The 13,709-nt window shown below is 37.7% G+C and overlaps 2 protein-coding genes across 2 annotated transcripts; both read right to left on the bottom strand.

The window, feature by feature from the left end:
- Positions 1-37: 37 nt before the first annotated feature.
- On the bottom strand, positions 38-3,000 carry tm4sf21a (transmembrane 4 L six family member 21a). Its single transcript, XM_058626756.1, has 5 exons — positions 2,673-3,000; positions 2,256-2,321; positions 1,156-1,289; positions 877-1,063; positions 38-325 (listed from the first exon to the last, which is right to left on the bottom strand). Exons 1-5 carry the CDS (start codon positions 2,847-2,849, stop codon positions 317-319), a joined length of 573 nt encoding a protein of 190 aa, XP_058482739.1. The 5' UTR covers positions 2,850-3,000; the 3' UTR covers positions 38-316.
- A 1,885-nt stretch (positions 3,001-4,885) lies between these two features.
- LOC131458066 (transmembrane 4 L6 family member 1-like) lies at positions 4,886-9,585 on the bottom strand. The gene is made up of 5 exons (XM_058626755.1): positions 8,823-9,585; positions 8,141-8,206; positions 7,015-7,148; positions 6,748-6,928; positions 4,886-5,029 (listed from the first exon to the last, which is right to left on the bottom strand). Exons 1-5 carry the CDS (start codon positions 9,078-9,080, stop codon positions 5,021-5,023), a joined length of 648 nt encoding a protein of 215 aa, XP_058482738.1. The 5' UTR covers positions 9,081-9,585; the 3' UTR covers positions 4,886-5,020.
- Between the last annotated feature and the right edge of the window lie 4,124 nt (positions 9,586-13,709).

Here is a 13,709-nt window from a genome sequence, read left to right as displayed (position 1 = left end):
GAAGGATTTAAGGCCCAAACCACAACACACAAAGCAGTATTTTTTTTTAAAAAGTTTATTAAAAAAAGATTGAACATATACCAAGTATAGTATCGTGTATATATACTATTTCTAATTAATTTTTACAGCACATCTTGATAATACATTTAAGACTAAGACTTCTGTGTTGATTAAGTCATCTGTGTCAGAAGCATCAGGATATACACACACACACAAATATGAAATGCTGTTGATGAAGGCGACTGTAGAAGTAGAATGTTTTTTCATGCAAGTGCAGCCATCTACCAGCAGGGTGCGCCATTTGACTGTCAGGAACTCACAGGGGCTGTAATAATAATAATACAACAACAACAAAAAGAGTTAGAATTTCACAATTCATTTGAGAAATCTATAAACTTATTTTAACAAAACTAAATATGTACCTAATTGCTCCACCTACCTTTTGGAATATTCTAAAAATGGTTGAAAGTTATCTAAAAATATCTCGAAAAAATGTCGACTATCTACCCATACTTTATGCAAGCACATATGAGAATAATGTTAATAGAAGAGAATCGCTACCTATTTCTGTCTATATAGTAGCAATCTATTTCTGCCTATTTCAGCAAAAGTATAACACTAAAGACTTTAATTTTAGAAAAGTTATATTTACAAAACAGAATTTCTACCTTTTTCTATCGACATATTTTACCCAAAAACGCGGAAATGTCACAATTCATTTGGGAAAACTGAAGGTAAAGTGATGTTAACAGAACAGGATCTCAACCCATTTCTGTCTAACTATACTGTATACGAATGAATCTAAGAATAATATATATTATATTATCTACTTAATCTATAGTTAATAATTATTTAACTAGCTCAGCTGCATCTTACCCCTTTGTCAACACAGGTTCCACACAGACAGCCAAAGAGCCCGTTGATCATCTGAACGGCACAGAGAATGAGCTGCAGACAGCTCGTGGCCAGCAGAGTACTGAACAGTCCGATGTTGAACTCCACGATGTTCTTGGGTTCGGTGCACGATCCCCACCACGTTTTGTCACTCAGGTAACTCGGGTCACTGTGTGAGTGAAGAGAAACAAATGGTTTACGAGGGACGGGGTCTTCAGAGACGCGCTGTCGTCGCCTGTTCTGACTCTCGTTGCGTCTGACCTGTCTTTGAAAGGTACTGTCCAAATCAGGAGGACTTTGCAGAGCGGCCCGTTCTGCAAACCGAGCACTGCCACGATGAAACTGTACAGGGCGCCGGCCACGCCGACTGCAGCGAAGGCAATGGACAAGAACATCTGAGGAGGAGAAGTCAGAATAGCATCAGGTGACCTTTTTTTCACCCTCTCGGTGCTCCAAACATTTGTTGTCGTGCTGTTGATTAATGAGGTATTTCTTAGCTGAATGAGGGGTTTTTCGTCACACTAAAGCAACTGTACTTCAAACAGGCACGTACATGTTTTATGTCCTTCCGTTCACACACTTTCTCCACCACACTTGTGTTCACAGAATGTGGTAGTGAGCACATTTGCCTCTAAACAGGGGAGGAATGTCATTTTACGAGGAAGACCACCACCCAGAATTATTATTGCTGTCCAAGAATTTTCGAATGTACCGTTTTACCAAAAAAAAACAAAAACAGTAAAGCACATTATTATTTCTTGATTAATCAAATTATAGTTATTTACTCAGAGAAGAAGCCTCAAATGTGGGTATAAAAAGGTGAATTCACTGAATTATTTGCCAAATAACAATAACATTTTCAGTTTTACACACGTTTTTGAAGTATTTAAATGATAAAATATTTTCTTATGACAGGTGGTGCTAATACTGTACATACTGTATATGTACTAAATGGACAAAAAGTATTGTTGGGGGGGGAAAAATATGCAGGAAGAAGCCAAAACACCACGAGGGCTTGAGCAAACATCATAAAAACACGAAAGTAAATGGAAAAAAACAAAAAACAAACAGAGCCTAAGTAAAAGTGAGACAATAATACAAGTTCTGCATCGTGCAGTTGCTCTAAATAATATAATCATTTCCAATATGATCAGGTAAGAGTTTCTTTATCATTTCTTTATCAGAATTGAGTCAGAAGGGGAAGTCAGCCATTACTTTACTGTAGTTCCTTATGTACCGCTGTAGGTCACGATAAGGGTCGCTAACACAATGAACTCTTATAACTCTTGTTTGACACTATGAATGGCTGGGGGGGGGGGGTTATATTGTGTTTAGTCGATTTGCATTTGTAAATGACTCACCCCACAGCGATTCCCACAGCAGCCGTTTTTCCCAGTCAGGTGGATGTAAAGTGCTGGCAACAGAACCTGTAGCAGGACAGAAGAGTTGTCATGTTCAGTAAGTGTTCACTTAAAAAAAAAAAGATAATTCCACTTCATTTCTAAGTGCACGTGTGTGGGACATAAGGGATTCAATTTCTACTTAAAAATATGGTCATTATCATCCATATTAATTTACCAAAATTGCATGCAAATATTATTACCATTTAATATTACCATTGCTTTATCCACGTTGTAATTGTACTGTTATGTAAACTGCCAAGAATAATCAAAACAAAACTATATGTAAAGCCAGAGCTTTTTATAAAGATATTTACAGCAGCCTGTGACGTCTGGAGTCACACCCATCAGCGACTGGCAGGAGAAGAGACGACTCACCATTAAGCCCCCTCCGACGAGTCCCCCCATGTATTTCACCTCCTCGGTGATGTGTCCATCTTTGGCATATTTGACTTCCCCGGCAGGAAAAAACAACACAATGTTACAGATGATGGATATGAGAGCCAGAGGATAGAGAGCAACAGCAACGAAACGGGAACATTTTCCAGTGCACATGTTGTCTGTCAGAAAAAGACTCAACTAAAACAACAAGGGTAGAGCAAAAAAAAAACAAAAAACTGGTTGAGTAAGTTTGAAGTTCAGCTCTTTCTGTCGGTCTTTCTTTCGAGGGACTTGTGTTGCGACTGGCTGCAGAGGAGGGAATACATCGAGAGATGTTAGGGCGTGGGAGGAGTAATGACAGGCCGATAACATGGACAAACAGAGGCTGGGATAGGCTGCTGCAATAAAAGTGACTCATTCTAGGGTATCTGCGAGACACTGTGTTCAGCCTGGGCCCATGCACATTTTTCCCCTTTGACATATTTAAGCGCCTTCGGGACTTCTGAGTCAGCCACGCTGATGGACACATAAGTGATCAGCACTCAGCAGCACTTTCATATCCATTTCCTCAAAACATTATAGTGAAGCGGCGTTGAATTATGTTTTTAAGTGCGCAGTGCAGGCCTTAAACTGCTGTATTGACACTGTGAGCATAACATGGTTGGACTTCAGACCTGGAATGTGTCACAGTTAAACACAGGCTGGATGAGCTACATTTTTTGACTTCAACACTGACCGGAAGAGCTACATTTTCTAGTTTCTCTGGTGAACAGTCAACAGTAGCCCTTTTTTGAATGTTGGGACTGTTAATAGGCCGACACTGTGAAGTTCTATAAAAAAGAAAGGGGGGGGAAAAAAAAGGAGCTTCCCAAAACATGTGGTGTTGCCTAGCAACACTGGGGCGAGGCTGGTTTAACGCATCAGACTTTATGGCTGTTATGCTTGTGACTCGTAGTTTCCCTCCACCCACGAGGGAAAGTATTGCTTGAATTTAGTCCTTTTTTTTTTTTTCTTAAAACACACAAGAAAACAGCAGCAGCACAGATTCACAACAGGAGTGAAAAAAATCATGTTCTCATGTGGTGAAAATGAGCTGTGAGAATCACAGCATAGGATGTTTAGAGAAGGAAATGTCATGGTAGTGATGAGTTAAAAGGTGCACTGTGTAAGTTTGGGTGTTAACTTCTACAAGAGGGGTGAACACTGCACCCTCACTGGAGGAGTTTCAAATCTGACTTGATTTTTAAGGTTTTAATCCACAGACTAAACCAGCGTTTCTCAATCCTGATCCTCGAGGTCCCACTGTCAATTCCGAGGACCAGGACTGAGACACACTGGATTAGACGATTCAGGACCACACACGTGAAGACTAAGTGGTGTCTGATTAAAGGTCCAGTTACAATTATTTAATATATTACTCAAATGTATGTTTCTATAAGTGGATAATCATGTCTGAGGTATCAAGGTCATAAAAAGTAAAGAAAGGATTTAAGAAAGGGTTTACCCCCAGATTTCTACTTCACTTCAAGTGTAGGAATGCACTCAATTCAAATGTTATTTTCCACCTGTTTTTTGTTTTGGGTGTGCTGCAGAAGATTTCCAGAATTTAAAATAATAAATTATAGCATAAATAATAATAAAATAAATAATTTTAGCAGTGACTGATCTGGATCATTTAAAACAACCAATTAAGCCTTTTTTATTTATCTATCCGACATTTCCTTCCTTGTATTGGAGATAAACTAAAAATCCTTTATCGCTGACCTGGGTGTGGATGAAATAAAGATGATTATGTTTTGACAGTGATTTCCTGAACAGAAGAAAATTATGACATTTTATTGTTTGTAGAGACTTGATGTGGAAATCTATTGCTTTGCCAACAGTGGGCCAATGTGCATTGATCCGACACTGAAGCACCAGGCTCAGTATCAGTGCTGGAGGAGGAACTTTGTCCTGTGTTTTATTTTACTAGCACTCGCCCAAGAACAGCCTGGTATTTATTATTGTGATTGTGAGCCACAGTTGATAAAAGCTTCAATGATAAGACACAAAACAATTAAGTGTATGGTTGATCTTTTTAACCAGTTTATTTATTTAGCATGGATTATTTTAGCCACGAAGAACAAACATTTCTAAATTCTGACCCCACATTTTGCCCTATGTCAGCTGGGATTGGCACCAACGACCCCCCACGACCCTCATATGGAGAATAAAGCGGTATAGGAGATAAACGCATGAATGAACATGAATTTAAGTTAATGCAGAAGCAGCCAGGAACATGAATCCTAGCCTCAGGTCTGCAGCACAGCTCAACTCTCAAATGACCCGAGGCGTCTTGACTGAATTTACGCTTTCTGTAAAATAAACAAATACACAGATAATAATGAATGAAACCACAATAACAGACAAGGAAGAACAGTAAAAAAACCAAAAAAAAGTGGGAATGTGGATTTTGTTTTCCCTAATTGCATAGTTTTTACAAGGTATATCTACACCAGTGGTCTATAACCTGTGGCCTGTGGGCCACATGCGGTCCTCCAAGTGATTTCATGCGACGCACTACTTAGTATTGAGTAATAATGAGGTATTTAGGTTTTTGTTTTAAAGTTTTGCATCATAAATGCGATTTGCAACGATATATCGGTACAAGTGTGGACACAGGGAATAGGACGCATTCCTACCAAAGAAGAAGAGAATGACGCTACAGCTCTCTGACACTTGTGGTTCGAGCAGCTGAAAGGCCCATCAGCCAGGGGAGTTAAGGCGGAGTTAATCTCATCACTGTCAAAGAGCCAATAAGGATAAAGCACTGAGATATAACAGTGCATGTGATTAGCTGTGTTGAGATGGAGTTAAGAAGAGATTTTCTGTTCTTTATCAAACTTTTTTGGTGTCGCCATATGTCCCTATACTTTGCCTCTGTTTCAGAGAACTGGGGTTAGTTCCTTAACCTGAAGTTTGTTGCCAGAAGCTCAAACAAAATCACTCCGTGTCTCCACAGACACGAAAACAAAGCACTGCTATACTGAGAAACAGAGTCCCGTGGAGCTGGTGTTAATCAGCTGACAACGGCATTTGTTTATTTAATAATAGAACAATCTACAATGTGTGTTGTGTTTTAAGAAGCTGGTGCTTGAGTGAAGGTATGTCAAGAAAAACTGAAGTGACTCGACAAAAAGTAGCTCCATGTTTGACTGCAAGAAGACGATCACGTCACCTAAAACAAGCAAAACCCTACACTAATGTGTAATTTCAAGCTCAAAACTGCATCACGACATCGCAGTAAATCGTACTTGTGACAATATTTCACAAAATTTAGTGTGTTTCAGACTTCATACCCATTTTCAAAATAAAAAGGTGTTTATTTTGAAATGGAACAATAAATATTTATATATAGTTCACAAAAAAAAAGATATTCATGATGCATCAAATATATAAAAATACAAAACATACTAAAATAATTATAACTTGCTATTGAGTGGCAGGCTGTATGAAATCGATTGGAGAGACCGCATGAGGCCTGAGGGTCGCAAGTTTGACGCCTCTGCCAATAACATGATGACGACACGTTTGCGAGGTTGCGATTCCGTAATTTTTTGTCCATTTTTTTGGCCTGTTTTTGGCCATTGAGACAAAGACTCAAACAGATGTTGTTTAAAATATGTTTTATACTGTTCAAATTTCAAATTTAACATGCAAAATCTGGTGTCCGTGTACAACTACAATGTTTTTCTAAATAAAACTGTTAATACACTAATTTAATGTGCAGTAAATTGCAAATAAACTGCCAGATATTGAAAGTTATTCTGGAAAAATGGGCAAAAGCACAGGATTTTCTGGTTAAAAGAAGCAAAAAAAAGTGTTTATTTCGGGTGTTAAAGTGCTAATGAATGATTGCCACTCTCAAAAGGGCCTTTGTTTACCAAGTAAACGCGAACACTACAAAAACCCAGAAAAATAAGGTTTACAGGTGTACTCATGTATGGTCTGAAGGTATCAAATTTAAAAAAAGGTGCAGAAATAATGAAGCGCTTAAAGAGCTTTTCTACATCATTGTGTGATTTTCCTTTACCTCTGTGCCGGTTCCACACAGGCAGCCAACCAGGCCGTTGATGATCTGAATGGCACAGAGCAGCACCTGCAGGCAGTTGACCGCGGCCAGAGTGCCGAACAGGCCGATGTTGAACAGCACAACGTTTTTGGGCTCAGTGCATGTTTCCCAGGACTTGTAGTCAGTCAGGTAGTTGTCTTTCCTATGTAACAGAATAGGATTATACGTCATCAGAGCTTAGTAGTGTGAATAAAAAGCTCAGTGTGAAAATGAGGTTTTGTTTGTCACCTGTTTTTGAACGGTGTTGTCCACGTCCCATGGACTTTGCAGAGAGGTCCATTTCCCAGACCGAGCAAAGCCACAATGAAACAGTACACGGCTCCGGCCGCGCCCACTGCAGCGATCACGACCGAGAACAACATCTGCAGACGTTTAACAACGAAAGGTCACATACATTTATTTTTATTAGATTTTTAACTCCTTATGCATTTATTTCTCAACATTTTGAAATGTCCTAGTTTCCATAAGGTGAATTTTTCATATAGGCCCCACATTTTTCTTTACTTTTATTTGATTTTCACATGATTTTTCTTGTATTTATATCTTTATTAAAAAACACTCAAATCAATCAAGATGGTTAACCAAATGTTAGGAGTATAAAGAAACGTGTTCTTCGTTTGTGCTCGATTTCTCAGTTGAACTGGTCACACTAATTTAAAAAGCATTTATTTGACCATATGCTTTTATTATAATATTATACATCATTTATTACTATAGTACATGATACATCAGATAATGTAGAATAACATTTTAGCTGTGTAACCCAATTCAGAAACTTAAAAGATAGATGTTTGTTTTAACAAAAAGGAGAAACCCTTTTCTGTGGTACAGTTAATGCAGAGCAGTGGTGTTATATCAGCACGTTTCCCCTTTTTACTCAAACTATCAAGTTTACTTTATACAATCTTCTGTGTAATAACTGTACATCGTTAATGTGAGTCAAGTGTTTTTATCCTTTACAGAGTTCTATTTTGCACTAAAATTCTCTTTTTTATACCTTTATACTGCTGTTTTGTGCTAGTGCTAAAGAAATGTATACAGTGACAATAAAGCCCATCTTATTCTTTTATTTCTTTTTGCTACTGAGAAATTTACTCATGCACCGTTAATCAACTTCAGTTTGTGTAAGAGTTGAATTCTTGACCTTAGAAATAATTTACTGCTACTTCACGGTGTTTGTACTTTTAGCCTTTTTTTCTTCTTCTTCTTCTTCTTCTTCTTCTTCTTCTTCTTCTTCTTATTATTATTATTATTATTATTATTATTATTATTATTATTATTATTATTATTATTATTATTATTATTATTATTATTATTATTAAGCATCTGAAATATCTTATTGTGTTGAACTCACCCCGAAACGATTCCCACAGCACCCTTGTTTTCCAGTCAAGTGGATGAACAGTGCTGAAATCAACACCTGTAAATAAAAGACACAACATTAAATGCAGCGTCACTGTAATAAATGTTTTTTTTTTTTTAAATAGAATTTGCTTAAAAAGGTTTTTATTCATTTCCCTTTCTCTGCACCAGATGGCTGCAGTGGAAAAAAACATACGGAAGCGTATTAGTGCCACATGTAAAAAAAAAATTCAGAATTCTCTTTTTTTTTTTCTCAGAATTTATGCTGAATTGAAATATTTTAACATGTTCCATATATTTCACATCCAAAAAAATGACAGGGTCCGCGAACTGGTGTAAGAGAATGGCTTTGAATGAACTGCAAACATTTTAAACAGCTGTCAATAAGGCAAAAATGACAGATGAATATATTTTTGTTTTTAAAAACTGTATAGAAATAGTAAAAGACAATACGCCTTTCAACAAAACAGAACACTTCTATTTATATATTGCTTAATTTAAGCTTAAGCACTAAGTGCTTTCCAGAAAAAAATATAAATACAGAATAAATAAAAAAAACAACAGACTAATCAAAAAGGCAAGCCCCTCAAATAAATGTTCTAAATAAATATGGGCGTTCATATAAGACCTGAGGCTGCATTTGACACATCATGAAGTTTTATAGACAGACTCACCAGTAAACCTCCAACGATTCCCCCCATGTATTTCACCTCGTCGGTGAGGTGTCCTTCTTTGGCGTACTTGACATCCCAGCCGGGAAATAACAACACAACGTTACAGATGATGGAGAGGATCACCAGCGGGTACAGGACACCAGCAATAATGCGGGAACATTTTCCACTACGCATGGTGTCGGAGAGAAGACTCAAGTGGCCAAGTAAGAGCTGTAACTTGGTCCTTTTGGGGTTTTTTTTTAACTCACATTCACACATTTTCAACTCACATCCTTCCTGTTTTCAGAGACACTTCAGCTGATCAGTGTGTGCGAGTGATGGTGCACCCGTGTGGAACCAGTTCCGAGAACCGACTTATTTACAGCTCAAAATGCAAAGTTCATTGCGATGAGGGGTAATTTTTTTACACCACCAGCAGAGACGCAACACATGGCAGCAAACCGCACGCTCACAAATAACTGTTCAACACAGCGAGCGGGTAAACATGAATGAACAGAGGTTCAGGAGAAGGAGGTCAGTTAATGTGGTCCCTGAGATGTTACTGCACTCATCCCTGATGCTGAAATAACTGGTCAGGGTGAAAAAGGTGGAGGATTTAGCAACATCTGCTGGTGAAGTCGCATGGTGCACCAAGTGCTGAGTTCACACAGTGGAATCTCAACTCACCATTGTGAAGCCTCCACAATCAGAATTTGGCCGCCACCACGTTGAGTTTTTGCAACCAGAAGTGCAGAGGCGTCAACTCCAGTCCAGGGGGCTCAGAAATCTCTCCATCATATATTAACAATAATTAATAATTAATAATTAATAATTATCTCTTATAACTCGCCCTGTCTGACCATGCAGTGAAGTCATGTGGTCCACTGTTTCTCAGTCCTGGTCCTCCTGCATGTTAGATGTGCCCCTGCTCCAACACACCTGATTCAAATCAACGCTTCGTTAGCAGTGCCTGCTGATGACTCATTTGAATCAGGTGTGCTCGAGCAGGGAACGCACGCTTACTGTAGTGACCACACTTTCCAGTCGTGTCGCTGCAGCTTACAAATAGTTGATTTTAAAATACATTTCTGACCTGTATTAAGATATATATATATATATATATATGTGTATACATAAATACAGCTTTATGTACCCAAATATCTGGAACAAACACCCAGTAGTGAATTGATTCATTCTTTTAAATCTAGCCTGAAAACCTACGTGTTTACCACTGCGTTTAAATAAAAAATAAAATGAACATCACTGCTGCACGTCAGCCATAACTGCAAAATGTTGTTTATTTTCACCCCCACTTTCTTTTTCCTCTCTATTTAAATATTTTTATCATGCTTGAGTGCAGGTTTTGTTTGTCTGTGTATTGTCTGTGTCTGGACTATTTTTAGCCAAAGAACAAGAAGTGTGTCCCTGGAGTCACCTTCAGCTGCATGGTTTGTTCTACTTTCCGTCACTGCAGCGGCTTGTTACTACTGTTGTTCCTGCTTTATTTTGTATTTCACAACACACACACACACACACACACACACACACACACACACACACTGTGAACTCCACCAAAACGAAAGCTCTGATGACATCACACAGAGCAGGAGTGTGACATCACCGTCACGTCTATTATACAGTGATATTCATACCCTGGTATGTTGTGAGTGTTTCTTATTGCACCTTTAATGTTGTCTTTAATGGACGAGTGTGCCAAGAGCTTTTATGCTTTACACTCTGTTTGCCACCAGGTGTCCCACTATCACCACCATCAGAAAAGTGCTTTCTTTAAACTTGGAAAGAAAACTTTTTTTTTTAATAGTTCTAATAGCTCGTAAATGGAGGAGGACTTAAAAAAAAACAAGTCGGTTGCTGCCATCTTCTGGTTTAAGCCAGCATGAAAACATTCAGTTCCTGTTGTATTCAAAGTTTGCTACTTTGGATTCACAAAGTGTACTTTCAGATGTTGTAGGCTTTCTTTCTGCAGGCTTAGAAAAGAACATTCAGGAAATGTCTGATTTGTTGTTCACGCTGGTATTTCCAGTTGGAAATTCCTGCGGCAGGATCTGGTTTTTCTCTTTGCCTGATGTGCTTCGTCATTCCTTTTGTAAACATTTTTAAAACGTGTGTTTGCATGCTGTAAAATAAATGAATCATCTTTCACCCACTGCACTAACTCACTTACCAGGCTGTTGCTAATGTATACACGTCAGCTCTGCACTGTCTTTGTACTGGTCTAGCATGTGGGTGTGTTCAGGAATGAGGGTGAGCCAATACTTTTAATGACACTAGAAATCTCTTAGCTGATGATTCCTATAAAACAAATAAGCAATGTCTCTTTAGACGTTCAGGCCTCTCACTGCAAGTCGCTCCATGCTCAGCTGCAGGAGGTGTACATGTGTGAAGAATCAGCTCTGAATTGATTTGATTTGAAGTTTTACTGCTTGGAGCTGAACCACGAGACATAACAGAGACGATGAAGGAAAAAATGACCCTCAGAGAGTTCTGAGGTCAATGAGAAATTTGAAATTAAAATTCGAAAACATATTGCAATAAAAATGTGTCTCTCTGTTGTTTTGAATGTCTTTAATGCACCTTTGTATATAAAAGGTGCTTTATAAACTATTGCAACACTTCATCACTCATCGTTTTAGAACAATTGTGTTTTCCATGACTGAGCCCTCAGTCTGGACTGGCCCCCAGGCTTCAAATGTCTCCAACTACTGAGAATAATAAGTCCAGTGTTGCTTAGAGACACTTAAGTCATGTGCAGGTCAGAAACTCTGCCAAGACCCACTCTAGTAACTGTGACTTCACACACGTTACAAACACACACTAAGCTTGTTTGTTCTGGCAGTTAGAGCCAAAATTGTTGATCTAAATTCTCTTCCAACATCACTTTACTGTATAGTTTTAGAGATATTTCAAGTTAAAAGTCTCACATTAGTACTTTTCAATTGTAAAAGTTCTCAACATTGAAAAAAATCTAATTTGAGATATAATAAAAAACAGACTGATCAATTTGAGCTTGGGACATGTATGACTACTAGCATACTGTAACAGTTTTGGACACATTTCAAATTAAAAGTCCCACATTAGTACTTTTTATTCAAAAAGTTTGTCAATTTTGAGTTCCAATAAAACAAGGTTTTCCATAAGTTCAGGACAAGACTGACTAGGTTGTGTTCAGGACATCTATGACTACTGGCATACTGTAACTGTGACATTTTTACTGTAGAGTTTTAGTAGAGCACACCACTGAAGAAAGTCAATGTCATAGAAATGTTATTATACTTCTGGTTAGAGTGCAAACTCTGAAATCATTGTTAGCCCTTCTCTTGCTGGACTCTTAACTTGATGCATGTATTATGTTACATGTCTGTTTTCTTTGGATGAGGAAGTGCGAATGATACTTTAGCGACATTCGCTTTGACCGCTGCTTAGTTTTGGACGCGCATGCTTGACTGCAACAACTCGTGGCGCTTAAGTATTGCATAATGGACTGAGTATCCTGTATTGCTGGTTCTTGGAAACCAGATGAGAAAATGTATATTTATGAAGACATATTCTAAGACAAAACACTATGTCCATGTAAAAGCCTGATGATTTATTTACTCCTCACATTCTATTACACAGCAAAGTTGTCTTATACATTCATAGAACATACAACACTCTCTCAATTCCCAAAACAACTGTGAAAAAGTTTTACTGTACGTCACAACACAGGAGCGACACGTTTAAAAGCATTTTTGCACTATTTCACATTCTCAAACTTCCATTCAATTCACAGCACAAAATGGTTCAAGGGTTCAAAGAGTTAGAGGAGAGTGTGTTAATCAGGAGTAACTGTTCAGATGTTTCTCACTTGAATAAAACCTGATTGAGGCATTTTCCTCACCAGTAACTAAACAGACACATGTTTTTTTTCGTTTTTTTTGCAAGGCTACATTAGTCACACTGGTATGGTGAAATCCAGACTTATCAAAAAACGCATTTGGCTTGATGGCAAATAAATAAAATGGCACAACATTCAGCACAAAGTTCATCAAACAGGAATCATTTCCGCGAATGGGTGATCGGCGACTTCAAAGATACGTTTCCTGGTCCATTACATGACAACCCTTGCTGTAGGAATATGTTTTTAGCCTCCACGTGATGATGCGAAATGAATTCAAGTAACAGAAGTCTCCTCTTCTGCTGTGGAAATCTGGTTTTCCTCGCAACAGTTACACTCAGTACACGTAATTATGCAAATGTTTCAAAATGTCTAGTCACACTGTTGAAATCAATAAAAACAAAATAAAAGGGGCCACATAAACAAATTATATATTATATTTTTCTTCTTTTTTTTTTTACATTGGGGTTCTAAAGTCATAATTTAATGCACAACACTTCCACAGTTGAACTGTATAATAATGTATTTTAAAATAGTCTCTGGTTGGGTCCATTTTTGCATTTTTCCTGTTTATGCAAGACATGTTTTAAATGTAGCATTTTTTATGTTATTGTATTAGTTTTGTGTTTAAAATAGCATTTAATTTATGTTATTGTATTAGTTTTGTGTTTAAAATAGCATTTTTTTATGTTATTGCATTAGTTTTATGTTTTAATAAAGCAACTGTAAGTTTTCACCCTTCCACCCCCTAAAAATATACAAAAAAGGGTACTTCAATTCATACACACTTCCCTAAAATTCTCTCCGGCACATTAAGCATCGTTAGTGTGTATCGCAGACGACACGTTTGCGTGAGTGCACTTTGCATTGCGGTTTGAGGTTCTTCCATTTTTTGGCCTGTTATTAGGACAAAAAAAAATCAAATAAATGCTGTTTTAATTATGTTAATTATTACTGTTTGAATGTCAAATTTAACACGCAAAATCTGGTGTTCATGTACAACCGCAGTGGTT

This window comes from Solea solea, chromosome 4, assembly GCF_958295425.1.
Source record: "Solea solea chromosome 4, fSolSol10.1, whole genome shotgun sequence".
NCBI lineage: Eukaryota > Metazoa > Chordata > Actinopteri > Pleuronectiformes > Soleidae > Solea > Solea solea.
Note: the sequence above shows the minus strand (reverse complement) of the source record. Positions and strands in the feature narration are given on the sequence as shown.